Raw genomic sequence first — 19,612 nt, 5'->3', positions numbered from 1 at the left:
TCATCTCTTTTGCGTAAAATAAGGAGCACAGAGTGAAGAAGTGAAGGACTAGGTGATTGTCAATGCCCTTTCTGAGCCTCCAATTCATAATTATTTGGCTCATTCCAGGGTGACCAATTTTTTTCCCCTTTAGAAATTTCTGGTTATCGAAGTTCCGGAAACTGCTTTCTCATTCCCTAACCTGTCACTTTTCTTGAGTTCTCCATTATGTAACGGGGATCTGAGGCTTTGGGCCGAATATTCCAATTAAAAAGATTTTTATAGTCAATGAGCAACGTCAGGGAGCGATGACACTCGTAGGAGGTATCAACTGATGGCGGTGTTTAAGCGAATCTCAACTTGTTTTTCCAGTGACTCATTCCCAGCGCTGCGCCCTTTAACTTAAACCTCGGCCGGCTGCTGGCCGGGCGCGCCCGGGAGGGGGCGAGGCTGCGCGTAATTGGTCCGCGCGCCAACCTCCGCCCGCCAGCGCCGCCACTCCCCGCCCCGCGCCCGGTCGCTCCTGGGTGGCGCGCGTGGCCTGCCCTCGGCACCAGTCGCTGACAGCCGCGGCGCCGCGAGCCGCTTCTCCTGTGCCGGCGACCGAGGCAGGTAAACACAGCGAGGGACGTGGGTTGGGACAGGAGTCTGGAGAACCGGGGTGCGGCGGGGATAAGCTAAGTCCCAGGGAGAACCGGGGGTGTGGAGGCTGAGGGGGCGCGCGGCCGGGCGAGGCAGGGAGCTTGGCCGTAAGGAAGGGCTGGGGCTTCCCCGCGGGCTCATGGCGCTGCTCTGGCCTACCGTGTGTGCTGGTGTCTTTCGGATGACGCTGCTTGGCTTGGATTTTCGGATTATGAAAGCCCGCATTTATTCGGAGTGGGGGTTGGGGGAAGCTGGTGCAGCCCCTCCGAGGGACGTCGGTGGTGGTGAGGTGTCTAATCGCCCCCCACCCAGCGTGGGTGCGAGAAGGGGAAGTCGAGCGTCCCCACGGACCGCAGGTCTGGGAAAGTAGGGGCGACAGCCGGCGGCTGGACTCAAGGAGGGCCGCCGACGAGCTTGGCTTGGAGCGCTCAGCCAGGAGAGCAGAGAAGGAAATCCTGGGGGTCACAGGACTCCGGCTCCCCACCAGTTGGCTGCCCCTCGGAGCCGGCGTACAGAAGCCAAGGTCAGGGGCCGGGACGACCCTTGGCAAAGTCCAGCGCCTCCTGATGCCCGAGGGTGCGTTGGGGTTTGAAGAGGCAGGCGACAGCCTCGGGGTCCGGGTCGCAGCGGGAGAGGAGTTCTGAGACCCCAGAGGGCTTTCAGCCGCAGGCGCCGAGCTGCTCCCGGGAGGCGGCCCCGCCCTGTGTCCGCGCCGCGGTGGCGGTCCCGGGGGAGGCTGCCGGGCCCCTTGCTCAACCCGCAGGGGGCGCGGAGGGAGCCAGCGGGCGTGGGCGGGTCCTCCGGCCTCGCGGGGTGGAGTCTCGGGGATGCAGGCGGTCCGTGCGGCAGCCCTGGCGGTTGTACCCGGGAATGGGACCAGGGTGTGACCGCCGACCCTCAGCTTCCCTTTGCACACGCTTTCCTGCCCCAGTGGAGGGACAGAATCTGGTCATCAGGGCCCTCGGGAAACCAGCCTCTCCACCTGTACTGCAGGCGCCGTCACGGTTCATTATTAAACAATAGAGATAAATCCATTTTTACTGTCCCTTTTTTTTCTTTTCTCTTTGTAATACCTGTTAGAAATATCTTTCGCCTCGTAATTCCACCACCGCAAAGCCAGCCTTCTGTTTTTGTTTCCTTACCTCCAGATGCAAGCACAGTGCAAGGCAACTTCACGGCCGTAATCAAGATTCATTGCTGCGCTATTGTCTTGTCCTTACGATTTAATAAGCAGGTCCCCACATGGAGAAACTGGAGATGTTTTCCTTTTCATTACGAAAAACTCTGGGTAGAACAGGATTAAAGATTTTACAAATCTTATTATCAGAAAAATAGGAACAGATTGCAAGAGGGACTTTACCTAACAATTGCAATCAGTGTAACTGGCTTATTGTACCCTCAATGAATCCCCAACAATAAAAAAAAATAAATAAATAAATAAATAAAATAAAAATAGAAAAAAAAAGAAAAATAGGAACAAAAATTTGAATAAAAATGTGAGATCTCTGGGAAGAATAACAGCTCTCTTAGATTTGAAGAAGAAAAAAGAACCCATGAAAGGAAACAGTTTTACCTACACAAATACTGAGACGCTCTTACAATGAACAAGAGCTAACATGAAAAGAAAAGAAAGCAGAGAGCTAGGGTGTGATTAGTGCTAATGTATTATTTGTACCTGACACAAGTTTTTCATACTAGTGAAAGGAAATCATTAATAGATAAATGGCAAAATGATGACTCATTTACAGAATAAAATGTAAATTATTTTGGTTATCATTTTATGTCTATTAACAAAAACAACATACTAACAGCAACCCCTATTGGAAGGTTGCCCAAGACTTGGCATATTTAGGTTTCCAGGGAGGTGGTACTTTGGATTAATAAAGATGGTTCTGCAGTCAATTTCCTAACCCACCTTTTGTCCACTCATAAAATGGAGGAAATGATACCTACTTCCAGGATTTGTTGCAAAGATTAACTTTAACCACCTATGTAAAACTGGCCTTTGGTGTGTATGCTTTATCTTTTTTCATATTTCCCTCCCCACTCGGGACATTTTCAAGTAGTATAAACCTTTTCTAAAGCAATCTGGCAATGCATCTAGAAGTTGGAAATTGTGACCCAGAAACCCCACTCCTCTGGGAATTTACCTGCAATAGATGAAACAAATACCAAAAAAAAAAAGCCAATTGCAGGCACATATTCCAAACAGAATAATCTAAAATGAGAACCAACGGGGAAACAACCCAAATGTATAACAGCAGGGTAGTAGCTAAAAATCACGACACATTAACTGAATGGGACATTGCATAACCATCAAAAATCATGATTTTGGAGCCTGTGATAACACCGGGGAAAGTGCAGGTTACTGAACTGTGTGTACTTACCCAAACATAGATGCATATGTGAAAAATCTGAAAGGAAAAATCTGGAAAATGAAAGCTTTACTAGAAATTATAAGTGGTCTTACTTTTCTTTTTGTGGATGTATTGCCTTCACTAAATAATGGAATTTTTAAAATAGTTCACAGGTTTCCATTTTTAAAATGAAATGGACCCACAATTCTCTGTGTGTAGGAGAAAGAAGAAGGCGAGATCATGTTTGCTTCTTAGAATAGAATATTTTTAGTTGACCTTGTTTCCTTTTTCAAATATTGTTCTATTTTTTTCCTTGAGTAGATTTATGAGTGATTCGGTGATTTGTTGATTAGGTTTTTCTTTTTAAAAATCAGTTCGTAGATTCGTCAATTTAGTTTCTTCTTTTTTTGATGTTTTGAAGGATTCCTGAATATGTGTCAAAACTGAACATTTTCAGCCATGCTGAAGCATTCTGTCTTCCTGGAGGCACAAATCCAACTTAACTGAGCTGCAACAGATTGCATGTACCCTGCAGAACCCCTGTGGTCTTGTGATGGTTAAAAGCCACCAACTGTCACAGAAAATGAGGGTCAGGAAAGGCTGTGATCACAAAGATGGGTCTATCTGGGTAATTCACACCCAATTGCATAGGCAGCAGCTTAATTTTACAGAGAAAGGACAACAGCTTTCTCTAGAATCATGCCAAATTATCTAAGGGAGCAACTATCCTAAAAATAAAATAATAAAACCACAACAATACATAAAAGATGTTTCTGCACATCAACACTGAACATGCCTCTTAATCAACTGACAAAACCGAGGTGAAAGGTTCTCTAAACTGTAGTTTCAATTTACCTGTTCTCCCTTTTCAGATCTTATTTCTTCCACGGCTACTATATCAGATGTGAACTGCTACATATTAAACATTCAAAACATGTCTAGATCTAACCAATGAGGGCTACAGCATTACACGCGTAAAACAACCCTGAAGTGAAGAGGACGTGCAGCAGTCCTCCCCACCAGGAAAACTTTTTCTTAATTTTTTAAACAGTCCTTTTCCTCCTTGTGTGGTCTACTCATTGCACTTACAGTATTGTGTGGTTACTTCAAGGAGGGGATACCCTTTTATGAAAAGCACTGTAAAGGTTAAGGATCATTCTCTTAAGCACCTAACTCCAAAGCCTGGCAACATACAAATGCCAGTTCCCTGGGAAGCATTTATTGCTTTCCAAATCCCATCACTAGGCACTCCTGGGCTGGCCTGGGATAGATTCCAGCAGTGGTGATGTTTTAAAGTTCAGTGGATAATTTTGATGATGGACCATGTTAGGGACCCTCTGCCCTGTTCAACCCAGGGCTGGGCTTCAGGGTGCCAATAGAAAACTACGACCGAAAGTGTGTCAAACTCTTTATAAAACCAATGTATGGTGCCCCATTATCGCATTAATGTACACAGCTATGATTTAATATTAATAAAAAAAGAGAAAAAAACTACAACCTCAAAATTGTTTGCAAAATTTTATATAGCTTATATTAAATTCTTTAAGGGGCAATGACATCAAAAGATTAAAATGTGACAAGTGAGTTTACTTAACTCAAGAAAGACAAGGGACAGTGTGAGGTGAGGGTGGGGGAAATGTTTGATCCTGGCCACTTGCCAACACACTTGCCTTAAGCTGCAAAGTGTTCTGAGTATTCCACCACCTTAATGGGCAGAAAGGCTTTGGTTGCTATATTTGGATCTCAGCTCCATCGCCTTGAGCTGTTAAATCTTGGTAGAAGTTCTTACCAGCTCTGATGCTCATTTATTTATTCTATAAATGGGAATAAAATGAATGAGGTAACTTATGGATCTTGTGTCTTCTCTCTGGTTCCATTGCTCTGACATTCTGCTCTTGCACCAATGCCACGTGATCTTACTTTGCCAGCTTTGTGTCCTAACGCTTGGCAGGCCAAGCAGGAATATCTTCTCGTTCAAACTTTCTTTAGTCCTCTTAATTTTGAATTTCATAATGTTCTTTAAAATCCCCTTTGAAGAGTTTTTTTTCCATTTTATTTATTTTTTAATGGACAGATAAAATTTTATATTTATTTATTGTGTACAACGTGATGTTTTAAGGTATGTATTCATTGTAGAATGATTAAATTTAGCCTGTTAACATATGTATTACCTCATATAGATATTTTTGTGGTGAGAACACTTAACATCTCTCTCTTAGCACTTTTCAAGAATACAATGTGTCATCATTAGCTATAGTCACCATGCTGTATAACACATCTCATGATCATTTTCCTCCCATTTAACTGTAATTATAAATCCTTTCGCTAACATCTCCCAACACCCACCCCAACTGCCTCAGCCTATTCTCCTCTTTATTTCTATGAGATCAACTTTTTTAGATTCCACATTTGCATCATGTGGTATTTGTCTTTTTATGCCTGTGTGACACTTAGGTTGATACTGTATCTTAGCTATTGTGAATAGGGCTGCAATAAACACAGGGGTGTAGGTATCTTTGTAACATACTGATTTCCTTTCCTCTGGATATCTACCCAGTAGTGGGATTGCTGGATCACAGGGTAGTTATCTTCATACTGTTTTCCATGATGGCTATACTAATTTACATTCCCACCAACAATATGCAAAGGTTCCCTATTCTCCACATCCTTATCAACACTTGTTATCTTTTGTCCTTTTGATATCTTGGATGATTAGTGATGTTGAGCATTTTTTCATATACCTGCTGGCAATCCATATATCTTCTGTTGAGAATAGTTTATTTAGGTTTTTTGCCCATTTTTAAAATTTGTTTTCTTGCTATTGAGTTTTTTATCTATTTTGGATATTAACTCCTTATCAGATGGATAGTTTGCAAATATTTTCTCCCATTCTGTAGGTTGTTTCTTCACTTTGTTGATTGTTTCATTTGCTGTGCAAAAGGATTTTAGTTTTATGTAATCTCATTTGTCTATTTTTTGCTATTGTTGCCTATGCCTTTGAGGTCAAATCCAAAAGATCATTGCTCAGAACAATATCATGGAGCTTTTCCCCTGTGTTTTCTTCTAGTATAATCATGGTTTCAAGACTTATATTAAATCTTTAATGCATACTGAATTTATTTATTTATTTATTTATTTTTATTTTTTGTGGAGACAGAGTCTCACTTTACCGCCCTCGGTAGAGTGCCATGACGTCACAGGACTCACAGAAACCTCCAGGTCTTGGGCTTAAGCGATTTTCTTGTCTCAGCCTCCTGAGCAGCTGGGACTACAGGCACCTGCCACAATGCCCGGCTACTTTTTTTTTGTTGTTGCAGTTTGGCCGGGGCCAGGTTTGAACCTGCCACCCTTGGTATATGGGGCTGGCGCCCTACTCACTGAGCCACAGGTGCTGCCCTGAATTTATTTTTGTATACTGGGTGAGATAGAGTCCAATTTCATTCTTTTGCATGTGGATATCCAGTTTTCCTTACAGAATTTTTTGAAGAGACTTTTTTTTCCTGTTGTGTGTTCTTGGCACTTTATTTTCGAGTTGTTTACTCTGTTGCATTGTCATTGGTCTGTGTGTCTGTTTTTATTCCAGTGCCATGCTGTTTTGGTTACTATATCTTTGTAGTATATTTTGAAACCAGGAAGTATAATGTCACCACCTTTGTTCTTTTTGCTCAAGATGGCTTTGGCTATTCGGGGTTTCTTGTGGTTCTATACATATTTTAAGATTGTATTTTCTATTTCTGTGAAGAATAACTTCAGTATTTTCTTTCTTTCTTTTTTTTTTTTTTTTTTGGAGACAGACTCTCATTTTGTTGTTTTGGGTAGAGTGTATGGCATGATGGCTCACAGCAACCTCAAACTCTTGGCCTCAAGCGATCCTCTTGCCTCAACCTCCTGAGTAGCTGGAACTATAGGTGCCCACCATAAAGCCTGGCTATTTTTTTTTTTTTGAGAGGGGGTCTTGCTCTTGTTTAGGCTGGTCTTGAACTCCTGAGCTCAAGCAATCCACCTGCCTTAGCCTCCCAGAGTGCTAGGATTACAGGAGTGAGTCACTAAGCCCAGCCCAACTTTGGTATTTTTTTTATTACATCATAGCTTAATTACATCATACATTAATGCATTTTATGGGGTACAATGTGCTGGTTTTATATACAATTTGAAATGCTTTCATCAAACTGGTTAACATAGCCTTCACTGCACTTTCTTAATTATTGTGTGAAGACATCTATACTCTACACTTAGTAGATTTGACATGTACCCTTGTACAATGCAACATAGGTGTGGTCCCACCAATTACCCTCCCTCCACTCATCCTCTCTCCTCCCCTCCCCCTTCTCTTTCCCCTTCATCTTGGGCTGTAGTTGGGTTATAGCTTTCATATGGGAGTTTGGGTGCTTATATATTGGTTTCATAGTAGAGCTGAATACATTGGATACTTTTTCTTCCATTCTTGAGATACTTTGCTAAGAAGAATATGTTCCAGCTCCATCCTTGTAAACATAAAAAAGGTAAAGTTTCCATCTTTTTTAAGTCTGCATAATATTCCATGGTGTACATATACCACAATTTATTAATCCATTCATGGATTAATAAATCCATGGGCACTTGGGCTTCTTCCATGACTTAGCAATTATGAATTGAGCTGAAATAAACATTCTGGTTCAAATAATTCCTCTACTAGGTATATAACCAAAAATCACTTTATAACCAACTTTGGTATTTTGATAAGGGATTGCATTGAATCTGTAGTTTGCTTTGAGTAGTATGGCCATTTTAACAATATCAATTTTTTCAATCCCTGAACAAGGGATATCTTACCATTTATTTGTATCTTCAATTTCTTTCATCAGTGTTTTTATAGTTTTCAATTAAAAATCTTTCATCTTTTTACTAATTTTTTTGTCGCTATTGTAAATAGGATTGTTTTCTTGACTTATTTTTCATATAGTTTGCTACTAGTCTAGAGAAATATGACTGATTTTTATATATTAATTTTTTTTTTTGTGACAGAGTCTCACTTTGTCACCCTCGGTAGGGTGCCATGGCATCACAGCTCACAGCAACCTCCAACTCCTGGGCTTAGGCAATTCTCTTGCCTCAGCCTCCCGAGTAGCTGGGATTACAGGTGCCTGCTACAACGCCCGGCTATTTTTTGTTGCAGTTTGGCAGTGGCTGGGTTTGAACCCGCCACCCTCTGTATATGGCATTGGTGCCCTACCCACTGAGCCACAGGCACTGCCCTATATATTAATTTTCTAGACTGCAATTTTACTGAATTTGTTTATTCTAACTCTTTTTGGGAGGCATCCTTGGGATTTTTTTATACATAAGATCATGTCATCTACAAACAGGGACAATTTAACTTCTTTCTCTTGCTTAATTCCTCTGGCTAGGACTTCCAGCATATAATAAGTAGAAGTGATGTGAGGGGACATTTTTTTGTCTTGTTCCTGAACTTAGAGGAAAACTGTCTAGCTTTTTCATCATCGAGTATGATGTCAGCTGTGGATTTTTCATAAATGGCTTTTCTTATCTTGAGGTGCATTCCTGCTATTCCTAGTTTGTTGAATGTTATTATCATAAATGGTGTTGAATTTTGTCAAATGCTTTTACTACATCTATTGAGATCATGTGACTTTTTTATCTTTCTTTCTCTTAATGTGATATATCACATTTTTTTTTTTTTTTTTTTTTTTTTTTTGTTTTTGTTTTTGTTTTTGTTTTTGTTTTCTTTTATTGTTGGGGATTCATTGAGGGTACAATAAGCCAGGTTACACTGATTGCATTTGTTAGGTAAAGTCCCTCTTGCAATCATGTCTTGCTCCCAAAAGGTGTGGCACACACCAAGCGCCTTCCCTCCTTCCCTCTCTCTGCTCTTCCTTTCTCTGGGTGAGAGTTTTACTGTGGTGTAAGTGTGGGTTGACTGAGTAGTAAATGGCCAAACAAGTCTTAGAGAGGTGAAGTCTCTCTGAGTTATTTTCATGATAAAGTATTCACAGGAACTGAGAAAAAAATAGGTCACGAATCTACAGATGAGCAAGGCATTTCAAGTCCTGGGTAGTTAAGCCACATTCCTGATACCTTCGGCCCTGGAGCTTATGCGGGGATAGAGAGCAGCCTGTGGTGTGGCACCTGGGTTCCCATCCCCGGCTGCCTTCTCATTCTTTTCTGTTGCATGAGTGAGACTTTAATACCGCATCTCATGACTCTTCATTTTGATAATGTAGCATTGGTTGGGGGAGAGGGGTTGTTTGTTTTGTTCTAGTTTTGGGAGAGACTGGGTAGACTGACGTGGCATCATAGCTCACAGCGACCTCAAAGTCTTTGGCTTGATCAATCATATTGCCTCAACCCCCCGAGGAGCTGGGACTACAGACGCCTGCCACTAGGCCCAGATATTTTTTTAGTAGAGGTGGGGGTCTCGATCTTGCTCAGACTGGTCTCGAACTCCTGAGCTCAACCAATCCACCCTCCTTGGCCTCCCAGAGTACTGGAATTACAGGTGTGAGCCACTGTGCCCTGCTATAGCATTGTTAATATGCAAATCTTGCTGAGATTTCATCCAATGTTTACATTTTTCTCTGTATATATTATGTCAAGGTTTTCTATATCTTGAAGCACGACTTTTAAGTCATGCCAGTTGCGTTTTCTCCAGAAGAACACATTCCTGGTTTTAAAATGAAACTCAGTGAGGAAATGAGATTCATGTAGAAGTCCACTGCCTTGTAGCCACTTTTAATAGGACACACATGCTGCATTAAGTGAGGGGACACTCCATGAGGCTAATTTGATTTACTGCTCATCCATTTCCTAAAGCACATGGTGACAGGCAGAAGATGTGGGCTTTAGGAGGGATGTGTAAAGTCTTCTTAGGAGCCAAAGGCTGTTTAGTTTTCATGGCTCAGTTTGTAGGAGCTGCCTAGCAGATCCCCAGGCAAAGCTCAGCTGCACGGGGCAGGCCTAAAACTTGGACATGTGGAGATCAGAGATCATGCTGGGATAAGCCATACTTGATGATTGAATTCCCCATAGACCACCCTGCCACTTCGTACTTGCCAGCAAGTTTTGTCATCTGTGTCCCCACAGGGACTATCTTGGTCACGGACAGGCTGGTGAGCATAGGAGGTAGCCTGGGTCCTCTGAGACTGTGAATACTCCAGAACTTCTGGAAAGGGGCAAAGATCCTGGACATAGAGCATGCAGAATCTAGGGAGCAGAGGATGCCTACTGAGGATCCAGACACCTAATTGTCCAACACAGTCACCCCCTAGAACCAGCTGTCATTTTCAATTCTATTTTGGTGCTAGGGTGGGGGGAAGGGGTGGCTTTGAAAACAAGGTGGATTTTTTTTTTTAGTCTTCCCTGGTAAGCCGGGTGGGCCCTGTTTTACAGCAAAGAGAAAGGCTAATAATAAATAAATCCTCTCACTCTATGTGTGTGTTAAAATATGGATAAGATTTACCATGTTAACCCTTTATAATGTGCAATTCAGTGGCATTAAGTCTATCCAGAAATTGTGCAACCATCACCACTGTTTCCAGAACTTTTTCAACATGCAGATTTGGAACTCTGTATCCATTAAAAGTAAGTCCTCCCACCCCTGGTAACCTCTGTTCTGTTCTTTGTCTCTGTGAATCTGACCATCCTAGGCACCTTGTATGGTGGAAACACAGCGTTTGTCCTTTTCTGTCTTGCTTACTTCACTTAGCCTACTTTTCCAAAGTTTATCCACACTGTAGCATGTGTCAGAATTTTGTTCTTTCCTAAGGCTGAATGGCGTTCCATTGCATATATGTACCACATTTTGTCCATCCAAATGTGATGGACATTTGGGCTATTTGCACCTTTTGGCTATGACTACTGCAATGAACACGGGGGTACAGTGTCTGATTAAGTCACTACTGTCACTTCTTCTGAGCATATACCGAGGAGTGGACTTGCTGGATCATATGGTTCCACATTTAACTTCTTAGAGTCTGGCCAAACTGTTTTCCACAGTGGCTGTGGCACTCCACATTCCCACTGGCAATTGCACAGGGTTCCAGTTGCTGAATGTTCTTGCCCACACTGGCTATTTCCCATTTATTTGTAGCAGCCACCCCAAGGACTCTGACGTTGAGCATCGCTTCATGTGCTTATTGCCATTTGTATATGTTCTTTAGAGAAATGTCTATTCCAGTCCTTTGACCATTTTTGAATTGGGGTGTTTGTTTTTTGACATTTTTTAATTTGTACATGTTGAACCATCCTTAACCCCCAGTGATAAATATAACTTGATCATGGTGTCTGACATTTTACTTCAGTGCTGCCTTCGGTTTGCTTGTGTTTTGTTAAGGATACTTGCATCTATGTTCATCAGTGATATCGGCCTATAGGTTTTATTTTCTTGTAGTGTTTTGTAATGTATCAAGGTAAAGCTGGCCTCAGAAAATGAATTTAGCTATATTTTTTCCTCTTCAATTTTTTGGAAAACTTTGAAAACAACTGGTATTATTTTAAATGTCTGGTGGATTTTGGCTATGAAGTCATCAGGTCCTGGGCTTTTCAGTGATAGGAGGCTTTTTATTGCCAATTGAATCTCCTTACTCCTTATTTTCCTCTTAGATTTTCTATTTCATCATAATTCGATCCTAATAGGTTGTATGTGTCTGGGAATTTTCTTTAAGGTTATCCAACGAGTTGGCAGGTGATTGTTTATATTACTCTTTTATGATCCTTAAGATCCTTTGTATTTCCTTGGTATCAGTTGCAATGTGTCCTTTTTCATTTCTGATTTTGAGTTTTCTCCCTTTTTTCTATCTATTTCATTTATTTCTGCTCTGATATTTATTATTTCCTTCCTTCTATTAACTTTGGGCTTAGTTCTTGTTTTTCTGGTTTCTAAGATGCAATGCTGGGTTGTTTATTTGAAATCTTTCTTCTTTTTTGATATACATGTTTATTACTATAAACTTCCCTCTTAGGACTGCTTTTGCTGAATCCCATAGGTTTTGGTATGCGATATATTTCCGTTTTTATTTGTCCCAGGAAGTTGTTTTGGTTTTTGCTTGTTTTTTTTTTTTTTTGTTGTTGTTTGTTTGTTTTGTTTTGTTTTTGAAATGTAGTCTCAGGCTGTTGCCCAGGCCAGAGTGCCCTGGTGTCTGTCAGCCTAGCTCACAGCAACCTCAAACTCCTGGGTTCAAGCAATACTCCTGCCTCAGATTCTTGAGTAGCTGGGACAACATGCATGTGCCACCATGCCCAGCTAATTTTTCCATTTGCTCAGGCTGGTTTAGAACTCCTGACCTCAACCAGTCCTCTTGAGTTGGCCTCTCAGAATGCTAGGATTGCAAGTGTGAGCCACTGTGCCCAGGTGTGTCCCAGAAATTTTTAAATTTTAATTTACCCATTTATTATTCAGGAACATGTAGTTTAATTTCCATTAGTTTTTGAATTTTCTGAAGTTCCATAATTGATTTCTAGTTTTATACCATTATGATCACAGAAGACCTTTAAGTTCCCTTTAAGTTGTGACTGAAATTTTATTGACTTTATGTATTATTTGTTGGTGAATTGGTATTCTTTGATATTGGTTTTCCTGACCAAAAATGTTATGTGTCTTCTTTTTCCAATCTGCTTTTATAACTCAGTAAAATTTGATAGCTTTCCTCATATAAATCCTATAGATATTTTGAATTTTTAATGCTATGTGAATGGAATGCTTTTCCCCACTAAATCTAACTTATTACAACTGATTTAGAGACTCAGTGGTTTTTAAAGTTTATTTCAAAAACTGCCACCCTAAAGAGCTCACCAATTTCATCTAAGACATTTTTGGATGATGTTCCTGGATTTTCCAGATAGAATATTATATCTAGATGAACTTCCAGAACAATCTAAAATAATAGCAGCAATAAGTTGTATTGCTGCCTCGTTTACCGGTTTTAACGGGAATGCCTTTCCTCTTAAACTTATGATGGAGTGGGGGCTTTGTTCTTGATGATGGAAAGAGACTATCTTTGTAGTTCTGCAGAAACTTTTAAAACAGCATAAAATTTTTAAAAATCAGAAATGGATATTGATTTTAATTGAAAACTTAACCACGCAGAAAATATTTTTCCTCTTTATCCTACTAAAAGATTTTTCTGATTTTGAGCTATTCTTATATTCCTAAAATAATCCATATTGGTCACTATGTATTTCACTAAGCTGTTAAAATAGGTTGGGAGGCCAAGGCATGAGAATCGCTTAAGGAACACAGGAGTTCAGGACACACCAAACCTCAGCTCTGGAGGAGCCCACACTCCAATGGAAACGATGAACAATAAGCATACAATAAATAACGTAATATATCAAGTAGCCCTAACCTCTCCAAAGAAAAGTGAGGCAGGGCAAGGAAAAAGGAAGGAGGGCAGGGTGCTGTTTTAAGTAGAGCAGTGTGAAAAGTCCCTTGAGATGACATTTGAGCACATGTGGACAGTGTAGGTAGCTGGAGAAGAGCCTTTGAGGCCCAGCAAACAGCAAGTGCAAGGGCCCAGAGACACGGTCACACTTGCCAAGTTTGTGGCACAGCAGAGACCCAGGCCAGGTCACTGAGGCCCAGCCAGCATGTCCAGGACTTGGAGTTTTATCCATAGGACAAAGGAGTGCCACTTCGGGATAAGGAGGTGGCATGATGTGATCTGCATATTAAAAGGACAATACACAAAGGAGGGAAGCAGGGAGGCTGGTTGGAAGGCTGTGCCAGGTGACAAGTGATGGTCATATCTGAAAATGTGGGGCTGAGGGGCTTAAGATGTATTTTCAAGGTAGAGCTGCTAAGATGGATGGATCTTAACTGATGGATCCAATATACATTGCAAGTAAGAAAATTCAAGAATAACTCCATGGCGTTTTCTGGGCTGGACTCAATGGGATTGAAGAAGTTGTTGACACAAAAAACCTTTAAATGGGGAGTTGCTAACTAAGGAGCAGTCCCCTAATTTGTTTCCCTACGGTGCGTGAGTGGCAGGGAGGCCAAGAGCTGGGCTCCACAGGATCATGGGATCACTGGACAAGTCAGGGGAGCAGACCTGCAAAGACTAGGGGCCAGGGAATGTGGGAGCAAGAATGGAGCCAGTCCTCATATCCCTGCCCTTCAAATCCTCACCCAAAAGAGCCTCCAAAATCCTATTTGGCATGATCTGAGTACAGGCAGTCCCCAGATATTTGTATTTGAATATAACACATACCTATGGCTGGGCTCCTGTGGCTCAAGCGGCTAAAGCGCCAGCCACATACACCTGAGCTGGCGGGTTTGAATCTAGCTCAGACACCAAACAACAATGACTGCTGCAACCAAAAAAAAAAAAAAAAAATAGCCAGGCGTTGTGGCGGGCACCTGTATTCCCAGCTACTTGGGAGGTGGAAGCAAGAGAATCACTAGAGCCCATGAGTTGGAAGTTACTGTGAGCTGTGATGCCACAGCACCCTACCCAGGGCAACAGCTTGAGCCTCTTGTCTCAAAAAAAAATAATAAAATGAAATAACACACACCTATGAACAGGAGATATTACAGGTAACAGGTAAATGTACCTATTCCAACTTATGTACAAATTTAGCTTAAGAACAAACCTACAAAACCTATTTCATTTGTAAACCCAGGGACTGCCTGTACTTTAACTCGGCTTGTAACTTTCAGATATGTTCTGATTTGCTTATGACCACCAAGATAATGCTTCTGACCTCAATAATGTTAGTGGAAGCATAAACAGGCTGCTAACTCAGTTCCTTGTTTAGTAATCCTTTCTATGATATTATCCAATTTAGTTGTTAGCTCTGTAGGATGTGAAAAATAATTTTCTAATTTTTAAAAAATACAGATAATGCCAGTCCTGGGAACAAGACAGACTTCACTGTTACAGCATATGCCATCTTGGGTTTTATACAATGATATTTTGGAACATATGATTTGACATAGGGTACTGTGTATACTGTTTTGGGGGGGGTTTGAGACAGAGTCTCACTTTGTCACCCTCGGTAGAGTGCTGTGGCATCATAGCTCACAGCAACCTCAAACTCTTGGGCTCAAGTGATGCTCTTGCCTCAGCCTCTCCAGTAGATGGGACTACAAGTACCAGCCACAACACTCAGCTATTTTTAGAGATGGGCTCTTGCTCTTGCTCAGGCTGGTCTCCAACTCCTGAGCTCAGACCCACCTTGGCTTCCCAGCGTGCTAGGATTACAGGCATGAGCCACCATGCCCGGCCTAAATACTATTTAATAATTGTTCTACTGTGTTTTTGATCTCTGCCCTTAGAACTGAGTGCCCAGGGTGAGGTCATTAATCCGAAAGGAGATTTTTAATATGAATGTACATGTTGGGAAAGAGGATACATTGTCATCCACACTATTTGGGTTGTCTGTCATCTAAACTATGCTAGCCTTTTTATATAAGAAGTGATTCTTTTGCATCAAAAATTGGAAGAAATTCTATATGAAATTATCACGTTGTATCCCATAAATGCATTAATGTATACATGATCTATGATACATGATTTAATAAAAAAATAAAATAAACCAGAATATTTTTAAAAAAAAAAATTGGAAGAAAATAAATCACTCATAAAACATTAAATGTTGAACTGAAACTTAATTCAGCGAGCAAGTAACCACATATCTTGTGTCTCGCATGTTTCCAGTTTCTAGTAGAATTGTATTGAGAATTCCCTTGAGGAAATTCTTTCTGGTATTTGTATGCTCATGGGATATTAATTCCTTCACTTAACAAATATCCATTGTGTCCTGCTGTGTGCCAGACACTGCCCTAGCCCCTGCAGGTATAACCACAAACAAGAGATATTTATTTCCTGCTATTCCTGCAGAGGAAAGAAGATGTTGAGCCAGCTATTTGCAGAGTGTTTAAATTACTGTACTGCCACACCCACCTGGCATTCATCCTAACTAGAAGTTAGACTCACACAAGACCTCCCTCCATAGGCTGCACTTGGCCTCAGGGTCCTCACAGTGGTCCACAGCTACCAGGATTCAGAGATTTATCTTCAGCCCCAGCCTTGGTAAGTGACTGCTCAGGTGCAAGGGAATGAGATCTATGTTGGTGGGTAAAGGTTCTCTTTAGTGTAGAAGCCCACAGGAGTTGATATCCCCTATAATAGCTTGATGGACACAACTTCAAGGGTCTTCATGAGGTCATACAAGAATCTCTGCTTTAAAGAAGCTCAAAGCTATGGCAAACCTACCAGTAGCTTATGGTTCTCCCAGTCTGGATCCAGCTTACCAATCGGAGGTTGTTTTTGCCATAACAATGTTGCCAGCATTCCACCTTTATCAGATTTCCAGGAAACAGAGCTAGACATTATTAACTTACAGCCAAATATGTTCTCAGAGAAGAAGAAAGGGTTGTTTTCACCCTTTATTTACAATTGCTTTGTCCTCAGTGCTGCACAGCAGAAGCACATGACAGGGGGTGGGTCTTCACTGAGGAGCTAAGGGCATCGCTCTGCGTGCATTTATCACACAGCAAACATCAAGTGGTTTCAACGTAAAGACAGGGCACTGACCCTCTTCTCTTCATTTTGCAGGTCAGTGACAATGGCGCGACTTGGCTGCTGGATGCTGGTTCTCTTTGTGGCCACATGGAGTGACATTGGCCTCTGCAAGAAGCGACCGAAGCCTGGAGGCTGGAACACTGGGGGGAGCCGATACCCAGGGCAAGGCAGCCCTGGAGGCAACCGCTACCCACCCCAGGGTGGTGGCGGTTGGGGCCAGCCTCATGGTGGTGGCTGGGGACAGCCCCACGGTGGCGGCTGGGGACAGCCCCATGGTGGCGGCTGGGGACAGCCTCATGGTGGTGGTGGCTGGGGTCAAGGAGGCACCCACAGTCAATGGAACAAGCCCAGTAAGCCCAAAACTAGCATGAAGCACATGGCAGGTGCAGCCGCGGCTGGGGCAGTGGTAGGTGGCCTTGGCGGCTACATGCTGGGGAGTGCTATGAGCAGGCCCCTCATCCACTTCGGCAATGACTATGAGGACCGTTACTATCGTGAAAACATGAACCGTTACCCTAGCCAAGTGTACTACAGGCCAGTGGATCAGTATAGCAACCAGAACAACTTTGTGCATGACTGCGTCAACATCACCATCAAGCAGCACACAGTCACCACGACCACCAAAGGGGAAAACTTCACCGAGACGGATGTGAAGATAATGGAGCGCATGGTTGAGCAGATGTGTGTCACCCAGTACCAGAGGGAGTACCAGGCTGCATACCAGAGAGGCTCGAGCGTGGTCCTCTTCTCTTCCCCACCCGTGATCCTCCTCATCTCCTTCCTCATCTTCCTGATTGTGGGATGAGGAAGGTCTTCCTGTCTTCACCATCTTCATCTTTTTTCCCAGGTTGAGGGAGGGGGTATCCACCTGCAGCCTTTTTAGTGGTGGTGTCTCATTCTTGCTTCTTTGTCCCCCTTAGACTAACAAATCCCCTTGGCACTGACGAGCACTGGAAAATGTTGAGAGGACCCAGGATGCTCTTTATTCCAGCCCCCTTTTGATCGAGTCCTTTGTGGGCCATTGCTAATTCTGGGCCAATAAGAATATAACAGCAAATAACCATTGGTTAATCTAGGCTTATTTTTTGTCTGGTGCACCAGGTTGGGGATAAAATAAATCTCGAAACACTCTTCAAATACCTTTGCCTGAATACCTCAACTCTGGCTCTTTTAGTGATTAGAGCTCAGTACACTAATGCTCCATCTTAGCAGTGATTTCACAGCAGTTTAGAAAAATTATCTCATCCATTTTAAGAAAACTGGACAGCATTTCTGCCAAATTTAGAAAGAGGTCGCATAATACTCATTTAAAAGAAACAGAACTAGAACAACTTAACTCTCAGGCGCAGGCTTAGCCCTCTGGAGCACGTGCTCTGTGTCTGCAGAGAACTACAGTGATGTTTCGACTTTTGTAGTACTTGGGAGTTGTTGCATCAAGGCCACATATACTGGTGCAACTCTAGCCCTCTGGCCAGAGAACACATTCATAGGGACTGAGTAACATGACATGTGAATAGCTGAAACATACATGACAGGCTTCCGGGACCGAAAAAGCCAACCTTTGGGAGTGGTGCGCTTGAAGGAACCCTCTCTTTCTAGAGGTACCTCCACATGGCATTCCTTTCTTTAGTAGCATAAACTATAGATAATTAAGGCAGCAAAAATATTACATCACCTTCTAGACACTGAAGGCAAATCCCCTTTGCTCATTTGCCTGGAAGCCAGAGTGATTTAAACGTGTGGGTGAAACCAGGAGGTTTTAACATAGCAGAAAGCTGCAGTTGTAAGATCACAGTCATCATAGAGGATTGTGTAATGATTGGTGTACAGAGAAAGGAAGTGCTTACCTTTCTGCATCATTGTCAAAAACCAGAGCAAGTCAAGTCCTTAGTTTCTGTAATTGGCTTTTGAATCAAAGGATAGGGAGACAATCTAAAAAATATCTTGGGTTGGAGTGATAGAATTAGGATGTGTTCGAAGTGGAAAATCTGTTAATGTTTTTTAAGTAAGGTAAAATTATTCCCTGAATTGTTTAACGCCGTCACCCAGCAGATACATATTTCGATTCTGTGATGTCATTGGCTTGCACTGTGCGGGTATTCTATGTAAAAAATATATGTATAAAATATATATTGCACATGACAAACTTATGAGTTTTGTTTAGAACAGTTAACATCTTAAAAATCTAATGCATTAACTGTTTTTGTAAGGTACTAAATAATGTGGGAAAAACCCTTTTGCGTGATCCTTAGGCTTACAGTGTGCACTGAATAGTTTTATATAAGAATCCAAATGGTCACATTAACTGGTCTTTGAAGTATGCATGTACTTTATATTTTCTATATTTGTAACTTTGCATGTTCTTGTTTTGTTGTATAAAGAATTTATAAATGTTTAATGTCGACTGAAATTAAACAGAAGCCGAGATGAGCACCATCTGTGGCATTTGTGTCTGTACTCCCTGTGCTCACCTGCATTGGCAGGAGCATTTGGGGATTGACCTGAACCACGTGGCACTTTCAGTCCTCACATGACGGATGGTCCATGTGCCCACTCCTGGCCCTGCCTTATCCTTCCCAGTTACTAGCAGCTTGTGTCTGCTCCCATTTTATTTTTCTCACAAGTTCAGGGGTCCTTAAACTATGGCCCACGGGCCACATGAGGCAGTGTGAGTGTGAGTGTATTTGCTCTCGTTTTGTTTTTTTACTTCAAAATAAGATATGTCCAGTATGCATAGGAATTTGTTTATAGTTTGTTTGTTTGTTTTAACTATAGTCCGGCCCTCCAACAGTCTGAGGGACAGTGAACTGGCCCCCTGTTTAAAAAGTTTGAGGACCCCTGGAAGTGCTCTTAGCACTGAGTCAACAGCAATGGCACTATTGCAGCAGGAGGAACACTTGGGAAGCTTTTTTCTGTTTTGGATTTAGAAATAGCTTTTTTTTTTTTTCTTTTTTTTTTTTGACACAGAGTCTCACTATGTCACCCTAGGTAGAGTGCTGTGGCGTCACAGCTCACAGCAACCTCAAACTCCTGGGCTTAAGTGATTCTCTTGCCTCAGCCTCCCAAGTAGCTAGGACTACAGGTTCCTACCACAATGCCTGTCTATTTCTGGTT

General features: G+C 42.1%; 1 protein-coding gene across 3 annotated transcripts; it reads left to right on the top strand.

Annotated features, from left to right (window-relative positions):
- The first annotated feature begins 446 nt into the window (after positions 1–446).
- On the top strand, positions 447–18,930 carry PRNP (prion protein). 3 transcript variants are annotated; one of them, XM_053574815.1, is made up of 3 exons: positions 481–591; positions 15,930–16,006; positions 16,532–18,930. In XM_053574815.1, exon 3 carries the CDS (start codon positions 16,542–16,544, stop codon positions 17,301–17,303), a length of 762 nt encoding a protein of 253 aa, XP_053430790.1. In that variant the 5' UTR covers positions 481–591; positions 15,930–16,006; positions 16,532–16,541; the 3' UTR covers positions 17,304–18,930. The 3 variants fall into 3 exon arrangements, with proteins under 3 accessions (XP_053430789.1, XP_053430790.1, XP_053430791.1); XM_053574816.1 differs by having other exon boundaries at positions 515–591; positions 15,815–16,006; XM_053574814.1 differs by lacking the exon at positions 15,930–16,006 and having other exon boundaries at positions 447–591.
- The last annotated feature ends 682 nt before the right edge of the window (positions 18,931–19,612 follow it).

The sequence above is a fragment of the Nycticebus coucang genome, chromosome 21, assembly GCF_027406575.1.
Source record: "Nycticebus coucang isolate mNycCou1 chromosome 21, mNycCou1.pri, whole genome shotgun sequence".
In the NCBI taxonomy this organism is placed as follows: Eukaryota; Metazoa; Chordata; class Mammalia; order Primates; family Lorisidae; genus Nycticebus; species Nycticebus coucang.
This window is presented reverse-complemented; position numbering and strand designations above follow the sequence as displayed.